Source organism: Podarcis pityusensis, assembly GCF_964106645.2.
Source record: "Podarcis pityusensis genome assembly, chromosome: 4".
NCBI lineage: Eukaryota > Metazoa > Chordata > Lepidosauria > Squamata > Lacertidae > Podarcis > Podarcis pityusensis.
Genome location: NC_138027.1, coordinates 81,535,395 through 81,548,671, shown reverse-complemented (window position 1 = coordinate 81,548,671; position 13,277 = coordinate 81,535,395). Strand labels below are relative to the sequence as shown.

Here is a 13,277-nt window from a genome sequence, read left to right as displayed (position 1 = left end):
GAATGTGTCCCTGAACTATGATAAAGCTTGTGGCTTGGTTGGGTATAGCATCTGACTTTTGCACGGCTAGAATGCAGTGTACTGTACAAAAAGGAATATAAAATCCATCGCCCTGCTCAGGACACCCACAGGCCAGGCCGTGCTTCCATGCAGAACTCGGAAATTTGATAACAATGGAATGTAACACTCTTGCTGGTAAAGGTTCCTTCATCCTGGCTGGGGTGTGGAACTGGGTGTCTCCAAACTCCCCAGTGGATATGGCCCAAACTGAAGTGGATGAAAGGGGGGGGGGACCAAATAAGATCCGTAGAAGGCATTGTTTCCATAGGAAAAAAATATTTTATTTTTTAAAGAACAAATTCAGTTTGAAACAGATGTGGAATGTGAATTTTCATAGATTTCATTTTCTGGAAGGGGCTAACTGCAATGTAGAACAAAAGCAGATTTCAAATCTATGACACTCTAGGTTTTTTAAAAAAAGAGAGAAAAAAATTATTTATAACTCAAGCATAATACTGTGTTACTTACAAACTGGACAAAGGAATTCTTAAATAAATATTCATGGTACACAATTACAGCACAAATATGCAGCAATTTGGCAACCTTTTTTATACCTTATCTTTTTTTTTTTCCTGGATACTGTGCAAAGGGGGAATGATACGGCCTTTAAACAAGCTGTAGCTAAATACATAGCAAAAGTCAGATTTTATACAAAACATCTCGCTTAGACTTTATTAAAAAACCAATGTTGCTCTATATACACAATCTGGTTAAGAAAAGATGTTTATTCTCGTTTCCATGTGTATTTTTATTTTATATTTATTTAAAAAGGTGAATAAGGCTACTGTAACACCCCAAATCCATATACAGTAAATCTTGAACTTATTTACAGCATCTTCACTCTTTAGACATGATGGTGTAAATTTCAAAAAGTTAGGTGATTCAAGGGGTAACACAAGCAAGGCATTTACAGTAACTTTTCAAAGCTGAACCAAACACCAACTAAAAGGAACAGTTGGTAAGATTGTCATTATTCTGCACAAGACACAACACAGATACACAGGGCTCTTCTTTTCTTTGTTCCTCACCCCCCTAAAACTGGTTGCAGGTTGTTGCTTCTTCTTCTCCTTCTCCTTCTCCACTGATTCATCCAATATTTCCCCCTCGCAAAGTTTAGTACATGATCAGAATGTAACCAACTAAACATACTCTCAATTAAAACAAAAACAAAAAAACCAGGCCCATCTATTAACTCTCCTCCCCCCTCCCCAAATCAAATCTTAATGACTTACAAGAAAAAATCTTTCATGGATGGATTCACAGAAAGGAAGGCTTTAGGAAAGAACTACATCTGTATTGTAGCTGGTTACCATGGTAACCTCCCACAGAACCATGATTCTCTTCCACCCTCCCTTCCTCTTTGCTTCTCCTTGGACCAACATCATTTTCAGGTTCAGGAAATACAGAGAGTAATCATTTCTATGACAGTACTTTTTTTTTTTTTTTTTTTGCACGTGCTCAGTGGAGGTTTGAGAACCTTAAAATGCTGTAGTTACATGTTCTTTCCAGTCCAGAAAGTGAATCGTTGCTATGGTAACAGGACTATGTGAAAAGACATCTATTTTGCATAGCACATAAAAAAGTAGATCTCCTCCACCCTCCCCCAGGGTATAAGAGGTGGGAAGGAGGACAAGCAACCATGCTTCAAGCAGAAACTCTAAACTAAAACTCTCCGTATTTTGTGACCAGCTGAATGGACTCCATCTTGTAAGGCAAAGGGGCGGGAACAAAACAGGGACATAACACAGAAAAAAGAAAGAAAAAGAAAACCCACATCAGAACATCCGGTTGTTAAATACATGATGCAGTTACGCCAATTCTGTGGTATTTTGGGGCTTGTCTCTCCTAGTCTACGAGTTATGCAAGACAGCTTAGAGGGCTTTTGTTATTTTCTCAGTATTGTTCTTTTTTGGAGTGAAGCTATTTCCGCCCCCCCTCCCCCAAGAAGGCTTGCCCAGTCATTTTGCTTTAGCACTGACAATTTAAGATTGAATGCATTGCCACAGATGAACTTCACATCTTCTGGTGTAGAGTCTGTGCAATCTCTCTCTCTCTCTCTCTAGATATATATATATATAGATATATATATTAGTAATCATAACAAAATCTGCTACTTTATATTCCTTGGGTTCTATACACCTACTATAAATAAGTCATACCTTACATCTCCCTCTCGTGTGTCTAAATGTATTGCATCTTTACGGACTGTAAGCAGTTTACCATATGTGCTTTAACTCTGAAAGAGAATACCCCAGATAGCAGCAGTGTTGGGAGTACAGGGCTCCCTTGCAAATGCACTGCCAGAAACAAGGCTTGATTGGAGGAAAAATAAAATCCTGATTAATATTCAGAGATGTGAATGCTTTTTTTTTTAAAGTGATGGAATTATAGCCCTCTTGACTGTTAAGCATGTGATTTTTCTATGTCAGATGTTGCTGTTTTCTTAAACAATTTTTCCCCTGTCCTGTGATTAATTAAAATGTGATAAGCATAGCAGCGGAGTCTGCTTTTTTATTTTTTCAAAAAAAAAAGAAAGGAAGGAAGGAAAGAAAGAAAAAGAAATGTCATTTGAAGCAGACCGAGATTTTGCTACAGCTAGTTCAAAGCTGTACATCTTATTGCTGGCACAGTAAGTACCCCAGCAGTCCTGCCCTCATATATCACTACTGTCTTGTCTCCCAGGCACGTCCATTTACTTACACTCTTTGTCCTACTTTAAAGGGAGAGGACTATTCTCTCCCGCACATTGCTATTGGAGAACAACCTTGGCATCCTTCAAATGCAGACCCCATTCAGCTGCTTGTGTTGCTGTGTGTTCCAACTTGCTTCCTAGAACTCCAGATATCAAAAGTGCTGCGCTGCCTAAATTGTCTGGCTTGGCCCAGTTGATATTCCAGAGGCAACAACAGTCGATCAGCCCTTCCTCCTCATATTCTTGGCTCTGCTGACAAGCTAGCTTCAGGACGGAAGATTCCATTATTAAGCAAGCCCGGTTCTACCCTCCCCTCCCCACCCATCCCAAAAGCACTAATCATTCAAGTGAGGCTGCTACCACAAACGGATGGTGTATGGAATGGCAAAAATAAAATAATAATAATTGTATGCTTTCCAGTAGTGATGTAGGTTGAGGAGTGCGAATGAATACTAGTGTGGAGAATGCTACCCGACTGAGAATGCATCAGGGACTGACTAAAAGCAAGAAGGATGATTAAAAAGTCTTACTTAAAAGCAGGTCTGTATGACAAATCCACAAGCTCTTAAGAGTACACACAAAGTCACAGGGCTGCGTTTCAAGCTTGATGACTTCCGACTCCCTCCCAAATGCCTAAAAACCATTAGCATCCGTGAGTTGCTCCATCTTCCCTGGGCTTTTTGTACGTGTCTGGATGCCAGCAGCACATGGCTTCGGAGGTGATGAACGTACAGCAATGGGGGCAGGTATCTTCTATGCAAATCCTTCCAGCTTCCAAGTAAATGCTTGTTCACCAAGGCAGGAATTCTACAGACTAGGGAAGCTGTCCATCTCAACGTGGCTCTCTTGTCACAGGGTGGGGCTTGCCGTTCCCTCCGCTGCGCCTGGTCCAGTAACCAGCGCAGGGGCTCATCACAACCCCCCACCCCACCCCACCCCCCGCGTCACGGATAGCATTTTGACCAGAGAGAGAGAGCTTCAAAAAAGGTACCGCGCTGAGTGTTCATCAGACTTTGTAATAAATGTTTGCTGGGCTCTGAGGGGGCATTTCTTGAACGATGTACACTGGGTGTCCATAGTCGCCGCTGACTTTTTCATAGTGTGGGCAAAAGACACTATCTGCAGTCCTCAGAGGAATGATAATGTCACTGGGTTCAGACCCATTGTTGTTCCCACTGCGTTTGGGGGTGGCTAATGTACTAAGTGACAGTGTAGTCGTGTGCTGGGGAGAATGCTTCCTGTGTCTCCGCCGATACTTCAACAATAGAACCACCAGAGTTATGATGATGATGAGGAATATGATGGACCCTGAAGCTATCCCTGCGAATAAGGCCACCTCTGAACCAAGGATACTGGAATGTCCAGCCTTGCTTCCATCTGAGTTGGGACCTAGGGATAAAGTTGGAAGGAAGGGGCAGAGGGGAGAGACAGAGCGAGAGAGATCTAAGTTCAAAATGATCATTGTCCCATCCCCAGTTTGCAGCACCGAAAGACTTGACTGTTGACTGAACTTTTGACAAACCAATTACCCTGCAAGACATCTAGGAACAACCAGCCACAAGTCAGCCATTCACATTCAGCAAGACGCTTGTGTCTGTTTCTCTCACTTTTATGTTGCTCCCAAACCACACTGTGTTCTTTTCATCTATCATCACCCATCAGCAGCAAGGACTGGCACTGACAAGGCAGCCTTTGATGCACACCATGTCTTAACAGATGTTGGTCAGCTCAAAGCTGCTAATAGGGATAAAAACGGGGGTGGGGGAGGAAATTCTCAAGACTCACTGTTCCCCTGCCACTTTCTTTTTCAAACACTAATTTGGACTAAACTTTGCCATTGTGCGCTTAACCTCTCTCTGGAGATGCATCTGTGTTGCCAGGTGGAAAGCTGGTTGAAATGCTAAGAGACCCCAATAGATATTGCTTCATTTTGTTGTGTGTGTTTTTTAAACTACGGTTTAGTTAAAACAGGGCAGGTGGGAACAGCCTCAGATGCCTCAGAGGGTCCAGCCTCATTCTGGGTCAATCAGCTCATACAGATCTGCTAGGGCAGAGATGGGCACCTGCCCTGCCCTTCTGTGTAGCATCCAGTGGAGCAATCTAGCCCACTAGATCTACAGAGGCCAGCAGGGATGAGTGCTGGTCATAGCTGGTAGCAAGGGGGCTTTGCTGGGAACAAGATTCCCATGTACCTGCAGCTAGAATAGCGGTAACAAGGATGCAAACTGATCTGGAGCTCACAAAAGCAAGCATGTTTTAAATTAAATCAAATTTGGTGCTTTGTCGCTGAGAAAACCTTTAATGGGTTTTCTTGCAACTTGATGCCTATTTTCAAGAGAAAATATTGCTGTGGAGGCTGAATTTGGGTAGAAAAATCCTCCCTTAGCACAAAATTGCTGATGCCTGCTCAAGTAACTGACAAGCAAAAGATTTAATGGCATGATGGCAAATAATGGTGTGCAGGTTAAGGAGTTATAAAAAAAAACAATCAACGATGGCACTGAAGTCAACTGACTGAGCGGTGGTCTTAGTCTGAGATTCTTCTCCTCACTGACTTTCCCTCGCTATTCTTCCTCATTCAAGTGAAATAAAGAGAAGAAACTGGTCTTACAGTGGTGGCCCATGCGGTGGTTTGCGAGGCGAAAGAGATGGCAATAGCAGACAAGGGGACTTCCTACCCATATCTGCCAATGGCAAGGCAGACATGGGATGACACAGCCAGAACTGTGCAATCCCATGGCTGTCTGAGATGTTTGCCCAGCCATAAGTGAGGGTGGCTGATGTCATCGAGATGACCATACCCCTTGCACAACGTTTACGCAATACCCGTACCTCTACTGCCACCTTCAGAGAAGTAAGAGCAGAAAGGCTGCTCCCCTCCATAGATGTGCTGCTGCTGGATACATTTCACCCCGTGAACCACCTCAATGGCTGCTACTGCTATTTTTGTCATTCTGACATTTAAGATAAATACTCGTCTTATACTCATCCAAGAATCAGCTCAGTCATTATATATTGCTTAGATGAGTTATTCAGAGTGCCAATGTGATCCGCCAGAGGATGACAGCAGTAATTATACATGTTTTAAAGCAAGCCTGATAAGTGCTAATGATAAACTCTTCATAAATACTGCCAGAAGACAATGGCTACAATCTAGTGCTCAGTTAAGGATCCTTTAGTTGACTTCAATTAGGCTTGAGTCAAGTGTGCTTAACCATGAACTCGATTGCAACCAATGACCACCAACTCATCTCTTCTGGTAAGCTTGTTATAACTACTTCGATTCCTCCCTCTCTCCCTTCCCTTCTTTTTGAAGTCAGCAGTATTTCCAGATGGAACCATTCCATTTCTATGAAATCCAAATGAAGAGAGGCTTACTTTTGCAGAAGTAATGATCTTTGACCTCTCACACACTGGTACGCATGCTTCCTCTCCCTATGCAAATGCTTGCTTTTATTGTTTCTTATTATATAATAAACCCTTAATGATGGGAGATAAAATGTATAAGAAATAGCCTTTAAAATCACCTCCTTCAAAATCTAAAAGCTCTCCTGTTTACCTGCATGATCCTTTACAAAGGGACTTGTTGTAGAGCTTTTCCCGTTGGTACCAGCTTCCTGTTCCGGGCGTTTAGTTGGATCAGCATTATTTGGGGACCCACCAGAATTGGGAACTGAAACAACACAAATGATTCACTACAAACTAACAATAATGTGCTTTATAAGCTGGTTATCAATTTTCACGAGGCATGAATGGCTTTGAACAGAAGATCCTTTATGCAGGAATACAAGAAGATATGAGAATGTAATTTTCTCCTTTAAAGCAAGCAAGAGAGAAAAAGCTATAGAGTTATTTCAGAGATTTAGATTGTGAAGCTAGTGGCAGAAAATGAAGGGGATTCCTGAAATTGGCAGGAAAACCTTTGCAGATGACATTTCAGCATAGCAGGCAAGTTGATTGACTACTAAACCAACCTCTAATTAGAAAGAATAGGTTTTTTTCTGCACAATAGGTTATCTGTATATGAGCAAAGGACAATGAACAAAACCCTCTCTTCTTTAGGGAGGATTTGCCACAAGCAAATGAAGGGAGCATTAGCCCCCTTTCCTTTTCATTTGTTTTAAATAATTCTGAGCTCTGAAACTGTGCTTTAATGTTTAAAACGCAAGCAAGAATAACTGCAGCACATGTTGTTCATGGGTGACCTTTCTTTCCAAGGAGAGCTCTCCAATGAAGAGATCTTATTGCATTAACTCTCTTCCTGTAAAATCTGTCAGTAACTTAGGTGCAGAAAATAGGCTTTGCCTTCAGAATCCAAAGAAAGGCAGACTAATATAGACTCCGCTGTTTCATGCTGTTTCACCTTATTAGCAGAAGCTGAGACACTCAATGGGGCCCAGGGGCTGATCAAAGTTGTTTGATGAAAAACACAGATGGTCTTTACCTTGTCCAACTTTCATTAGGATCTTCATGGCTTTTGTCTGACACACCCCTCCCTCCTGGTTATCCAGGCCTTCCAGTGATCCATTAGATGTTGCTGATTGAAAAAAACAAAAACAAAAACACAGAGTGAAAGATTTCAGGATGCCACCAGGTGAAGTTACACAAAGCAAGAGTACCTGAAAATAGATGTTATCTGTTCAAATTCACTCCTGCTGTTCAGGTTTACCCAGAAAAAGTTGTGAAACGCTTGACAGCCAGGCAAACAGAGCAGGCTGTGTTGTATACCTAAAGCTGGAATGCATTATCGGGTTTCTAACTTATCCAGGCACTTTTCTTTCATGAACAATTGGCTGTCTTGTTATTATGCCACTGGTTGAAAGAGTAGACAGATCTCCACACCTACACTGCCCTGAAAAACTGGGAGTTGGCTGGAAAGAAAAGGGAGTCCTGCCAGCCTCAACAGAACAAGTAACTTGCATTCCTCTCAAGCCAGAGTCCTACCGATTGAAAAAAACACAACTCAGAATTTGCAGTTAATCATTTGTGTACTCCAGTACCTGTGTGTATATCACTTGGACTAAACCCATCTGCATCTACAGTGGTACCTCAGGTTAAGTGCTTAATTCGTTCCGGAGGTCTGTACTTAACCTGAAACTGTTCTTAACCTGAAGCACCACTTTAGCTAATGGGGCCTCCTGCTGCTGCCGCGCCGCCGGAGCACGATTTCTGTTCTCATCCTGAAGCAACGTTCTTAACCCAAGGTACTATTTCTGGGTTAGCGGAGTCTGTAACCTGAAGCGTATGTAACCCGAGGTACCACTGTATTTCCATTTCTGCCTTCACCTGACGGGCAGGGAAACTGTGGCCCAGGTTGCTTTATGAACTCCCAAGACTAAGTTTTCAACAAACTGATGCACACACTCAAGCAAAAACAGACAAAATGAAGACTCAAAGGCAGATTTTCATTTCTGCTTCCTTAGCTCGCCTAACTCATCAGGGACATATTCTACCTATCCATCTTCCCTTAAGGGCAAACAGAATTTGGCAAAAATCCCACTGCAGCAAATTCTCTTCCCAGAGACCAATGCACACTCCCAAATTCTAGGGGAAGTTGCTGATCAGCTGAGAGCCAAAAGGGAGGGGAAGATGTCACTGGCAAATTGCTCAAGAAAGCTGCAAGAAGAGTGGGATTTGACGGGGGGGGGGCTGGGTTAGCTCTTGGTATTTTAATTATCAAGTTGCAAGGCAGGGATACTCTGAAGGCAGGAATGGGCTGAATGGAACCTGTAGACTCCCATTTTAATTCATGGGACTTCGAGAACGGACATTATTTATCTATCGCAAGGGTTTTGAAGTTGCAAACGATATTTCACGCACTGAGCAGAAATAGCTGCACAGACTATCTATCTTAATGAATAACACCATGACAACTAACTGATTATAGCCCTAATAAATCTGGTATCAACTTTATTGGGGGTTTCCCCCAGTACTTTCTCCTACCCTAGTGCTCTATAGCCTTTCCAAGGCACATTTGCAACAACATCTGGTAACTTACTAAAATATTAAAGGAAAGGGAAAAGCCATGAAAGCCCTTGCAGGGGGTTTCCATGAAGAAAAAGCAATTAAGCAGCACTTCTGGTACTAAGAAGAATCTCCTTTTCATCTAATTTAGATATGGCCCCATAACTCTTTCTTTTTCTTAGAAAGATGTACCTTATATACATTCCTGAGTTCCTTCATACTCCCGGACCCCTTTCACTAAGTGTCTTCCCAGCCCCATGTTGATATTTTTCTTTCTCTAATCTTCTCACTAGCTGCAAAAACTATGAACCTTTTCCTTCCCTTTGATCTAGTTCCTGCTTTTGTTCTGCTTCGCCCTCCTTGTGGGTGTAACATAATTCCTCACTACATGAACTTCCTTCTTGCAGCTCCCTCTCATATTATCCTTGTAGCTGAGCTTGCCCAGGCATCCCGGGCTAATTCTGGCTTTCCATCTCACACAAATGTTAGCTGGCCAAATTTCACCTCTCCGTTTTCTGACTCCTTGCATGTGCATTTTTAAAGTGAGAAATTTGGCTTGGGAAAATTGTGCACATCTGCGGGGCCAAGCTCAGAAAATAATGGAGATGTATAGCTTTGTTTTGTTGAGATCTTTTTTCTCCCCCTCAGAGAAAAGAAAAATCAATACTAAGAACCAGTTTGGGACATAAATCAAATGCATCTTTTGCTGTGTGTTTTTTTTTATGACCTCTTTGTTTCTGTCCTTGTAATCTGTACACTGGCCAACAGCGTACAGAAATACTGAAATAGAGCTTCGGTAGAGAAAATAGCAAATAAACAGTGACCATCCTCCTCTTAATACTAAGCTTCAGGAATTCAACTGCCTTTAGCTGCCTTTTGCAGATTAAAATATAATAGAGTCAGACTGCAGTCGGTGTCTTTCTACACTGTAAAAAAAAAAGAGAGACACCATCTTGTTTAACCCATGATCTAGGCAATGGCAATGCAACCTAAACAATTCACAGCTTAACCTCTGTATGACACAGCAAAGAACGCTGGAGAAGACGAAATCTCAAAACTAGTGTCACAAAAGGAATATAGGAGTTGTTATACCGCTGCACTCCTAAAGGATCCCTGCATGCCTTACTTCTTTAGAATCAAAGTTGCAATGCTGATTTTGCCTAAGTCCTTGATGAATTCTAAGTTACTGTGAGGAACATTAGGTTCATGAGGACTGTTGAACATTCGTTGGCAAATGAGTATGCAGTGAAAAGGCTTTGTGCTGACTATTAAGCAACAGGAACTCTCCTTTTGGAGTTAAGTTTTCACTGGGTAATCGAGATATTGATAATTTGGCTTGAAATAAAAACCAGGCACCTATACCTCCTGCATTCCTCATTTGCCTGCTTTTTATGGTGGTGCCCTTTTGGCGTGCGCTGCAAGGGAGGCATTTGGATTTTTTTTCCAGTCATCAACATGTCTTGGACAGCATTTGCCTGGGATGAAACTCTGCATGTTGTTTAAAGCTCCAGAAAGCTGGTGAAAAAGGAGCGTATAAACAAGAGAAAACGCCAAGATAGTTTGACCTTATTAAAATATAACTGTCATATTCTGAAACATTTATTCCTTTCAGCTAAATATATAGATTTTTTTAAAGTGACTCCATCATAGCCCTAACCCAGCTGAGTGGCCATTCTCCAATGAAGGCTTAAAGGACATATCAACAAGGGCATTAAATGTCTCTTAAAGAAGAACAGAACACCAACAAGGAGCTCTTGACTCCACTGAGCTAAAACTAAGTCCAGCGCCACCCAATGGCCAAGCTATGCTATGACACTATCCACATCCATATAAATGAAACCATTACTTCACCACAGGGCAGCTGACAGTCATCACACGGTCCAATGTTGGAACCATAATAAAAACTAAACTATCATAGTAACTTGTTAAATGAATTCCCCTCCCCCTCTCAAATTGCTGTTACTTAGGAACAGAACAGTGGTTTGTCCTCCTTTTGCTGGTATCGCCCAGCAAACTAAAGAAGATGAACTCAGGCTCCCAACATGGATGAAAAGGTCTAGCTTGCCTTTCTATGAAATCGGAGCCATTTCTAGTCCATGTAAGGAAACAGTAAGGTTTTCACTGACATAAAAACAAATACATCTCACCATGTTTAAATCTCTCTCTCTCTCTCTCTCTCTCTCTATCTATCTATCTATCTCTCTCTATATATATAAATCATAAAGTTGGAAGGGATCCTGATGATCATTTAGTCCAACCCCCTGAAATGCAATAATGTGCAACTGTCCCTTATGGGGATCGAACCTGCAACCTTGGCATTATCAGCACCACGCTCCAACCAACTGACCTATCCAGCCCTGTCTCATTCATATCTCTTAACCTCAATCTCAATATTGTTTATTACTCAACAAATTTGTTACGCAGAAAACCACAACTGGAAGCCCATTTGAATCAGTGAATAACTAACACCAAAGAAAATAAATAATGCAGAATAATAATAAAGCTGAAGACAAAAAATGTTGTTTGCCAAATATTTTTTACCTAGTCTCCTACACAATTTGTTTGTGACTGACTCTGCCAAGGCCAGTCTCCTATCACTGTGACTGATACTGTTTCTGCTCTCGGAACATGATCTGAAGTTTCTTTTTTATACTGTTTGTATTCTAGATAGTTGGATACAGTTGGATACAGCCTGCCTGGAGTGCTTCGTTCTCAGGCAGATAGCTGGGATATACATTTTAAATAAATAAACACCAGTCCACTGAGGACTTTACGAACCTGCTGCTTTTGCTGCCCTTGTAAGTTAGCTAAACTGGCCACATACATACTCACTAGGCTGCATTTTGCTTAGTGAGTTCCGATTTCTGCAGGCTGAGATATTCCCCCTGCTGCTTTTCTGTTGGTTTTAGTTGCAGTGCTTGTGTTGTGACCTTGGCTGTCTTGGTTTATAATTGGTTTTAGTATTTTTATCATTTAAATTTTGTGCTTGCTTGTTTATTTCTGTAAATCACCCAGAGATAGAGACAAAATATCAATGTAATGAATAAACTAGTGTAACATGTTTTTGTCACTGTTATGTTATTTTATCTCAATATCCCAACTTGTGTAGCATACACTGAAGTTACAGGAATTATATTTCTATAAAGAAAGCAGGGCTTGCGTGATTATTCCTTGTTTTCGTTTTTTAAAAAATACGCAATTAAAAAACACAATGAAAAACCTAAGGGCAATGCAGAGCAATTCTAAAATACAATTCTAAATATGGTTTCAAGCTCAAGGAACATTTTACTTGGCTGAAAAAGTATGGCCTTCAAAGGGTAATCTTACATTAAAAGCACTGAAAATCCCATAAACCAAGTTTTGATTCGTCACATTTATACGCTTCAAAAACTATGCCACCCCTGCTTATAGAATGAAGTGGGCTCACTCTAAATGCAGAGGAAAAGAAATCAGTGAGACAGACAGACAAGAAAGTTTCTGGGTTATGATTTCCATACAGTCCCCATGGAGCGCAAGTAATATTACATTTTAATACATCTTCATTTGATTGTTATTACTCTGCCTCCCGGGAGGCTAAGCCACTGCCTGGATCTTGGCTGTTTTCAACCCATCAAGTTAGTAACATTGCTCTAATCAGATGGAGAATTAAGCTGCTGGATTTGTGCCTGGATACAGCCTTTCATTCACTAAGAGATTAGAAATAAAGCAAAGACACACACAAAATCAAGACACATGCCCCTCTTCCAAACAGAATGCAAAATTGCTTTTTAAAAGCAAGAGGAATGTACTGCAGTGAAACCACAGGTCCTAGGCATCAGCTACGGATTGTATTTTTAAGCGCTGGGTGATGGTGTCCACGTCAACCACAATCCCTCCCCCTTTTAAAATTTAATATTAAATATTTTGGGCTAAGCTAGCATAACTCAAGCAATCAGTTAAGATTCGATGTTTAAAAAAATGGAGGATCTGTTTGTTTGCATTACCCTATACAAGCAGCCCTGCAAAACCACTATGTACAACTGGATAAGAAAAAATACTGATGCTTTGAAATGCAATTTAATTGCTTTAAATTTTGTAGTGGTCTCTGTGTGCATGCCCCACTTCCCCTCCATTTTGTTTTCACAATAGCCTTGTGAGAGAGCTTAGGTTGACCCATCACCCACCGAGTTCCATAGCTGAGTGAGGATATGAAGCAAAGTCCTTCTCCAATACTATAACTACTGCACTCTAGATATCACACATTCCCAGATGAGTAAATGGGACGTGGTTTTCCATGTCCACACTCCCACGCAAGTCACACGACACACACAAGATCACGGCCTTGAAAAGTGCTTTCTTTCAGGAAGAGATTGTGGCACCCAAAAATGGCCGCTGTGCAAAACAAACAAACAATGGAATGTCCAGCTTTTATCAGAGCTGTTGGATTTCAAATACCACCCGAAAGCATTCATGGATTACCTATATATTTGGTTGGTTCAGTTCCACAAGCTGTTTCTCAGTATTTGTTGGGAAGATATAAACCAATTCTTGGCAGTGGTGGAATAACAAAGCTTAAAACATT

The 13,277-nt window shown here is 41.3% G+C and overlaps 1 protein-coding gene across 3 annotated transcripts in view; it reads right to left on the bottom strand.

Annotated features, from left to right (window-relative positions):
• Window positions 1-316: 316 nt before the first annotated feature.
• Window positions 317-13,277, bottom strand: part of EFNB2 (ephrin B2) — a 56,116-nt gene continuing 43,155 nt past the window's right edge. For 2 of the 3 annotated variants that reach the window (XM_081003240.1, XM_081003242.1), the window contains exons 3-5: window positions 7,197-7,289; window positions 6,312-6,425; window positions 317-4,141 (exon numbers count right to left, since the gene is read on the bottom strand). In XM_081003240.1, coding sequence (XP_080859366.1) covers window positions 3,759-4,141; window positions 6,312-6,425; window positions 7,197-7,289 — 590 coding nt within the window. In that variant the 3' untranslated portion in view covers window positions 317-3,758. The remainder of the gene's footprint in view (window positions 4,142-6,311; window positions 6,426-7,196; window positions 7,290-13,277) is intronic. The other variant, XM_081003241.1, reaches the window with a different exon arrangement.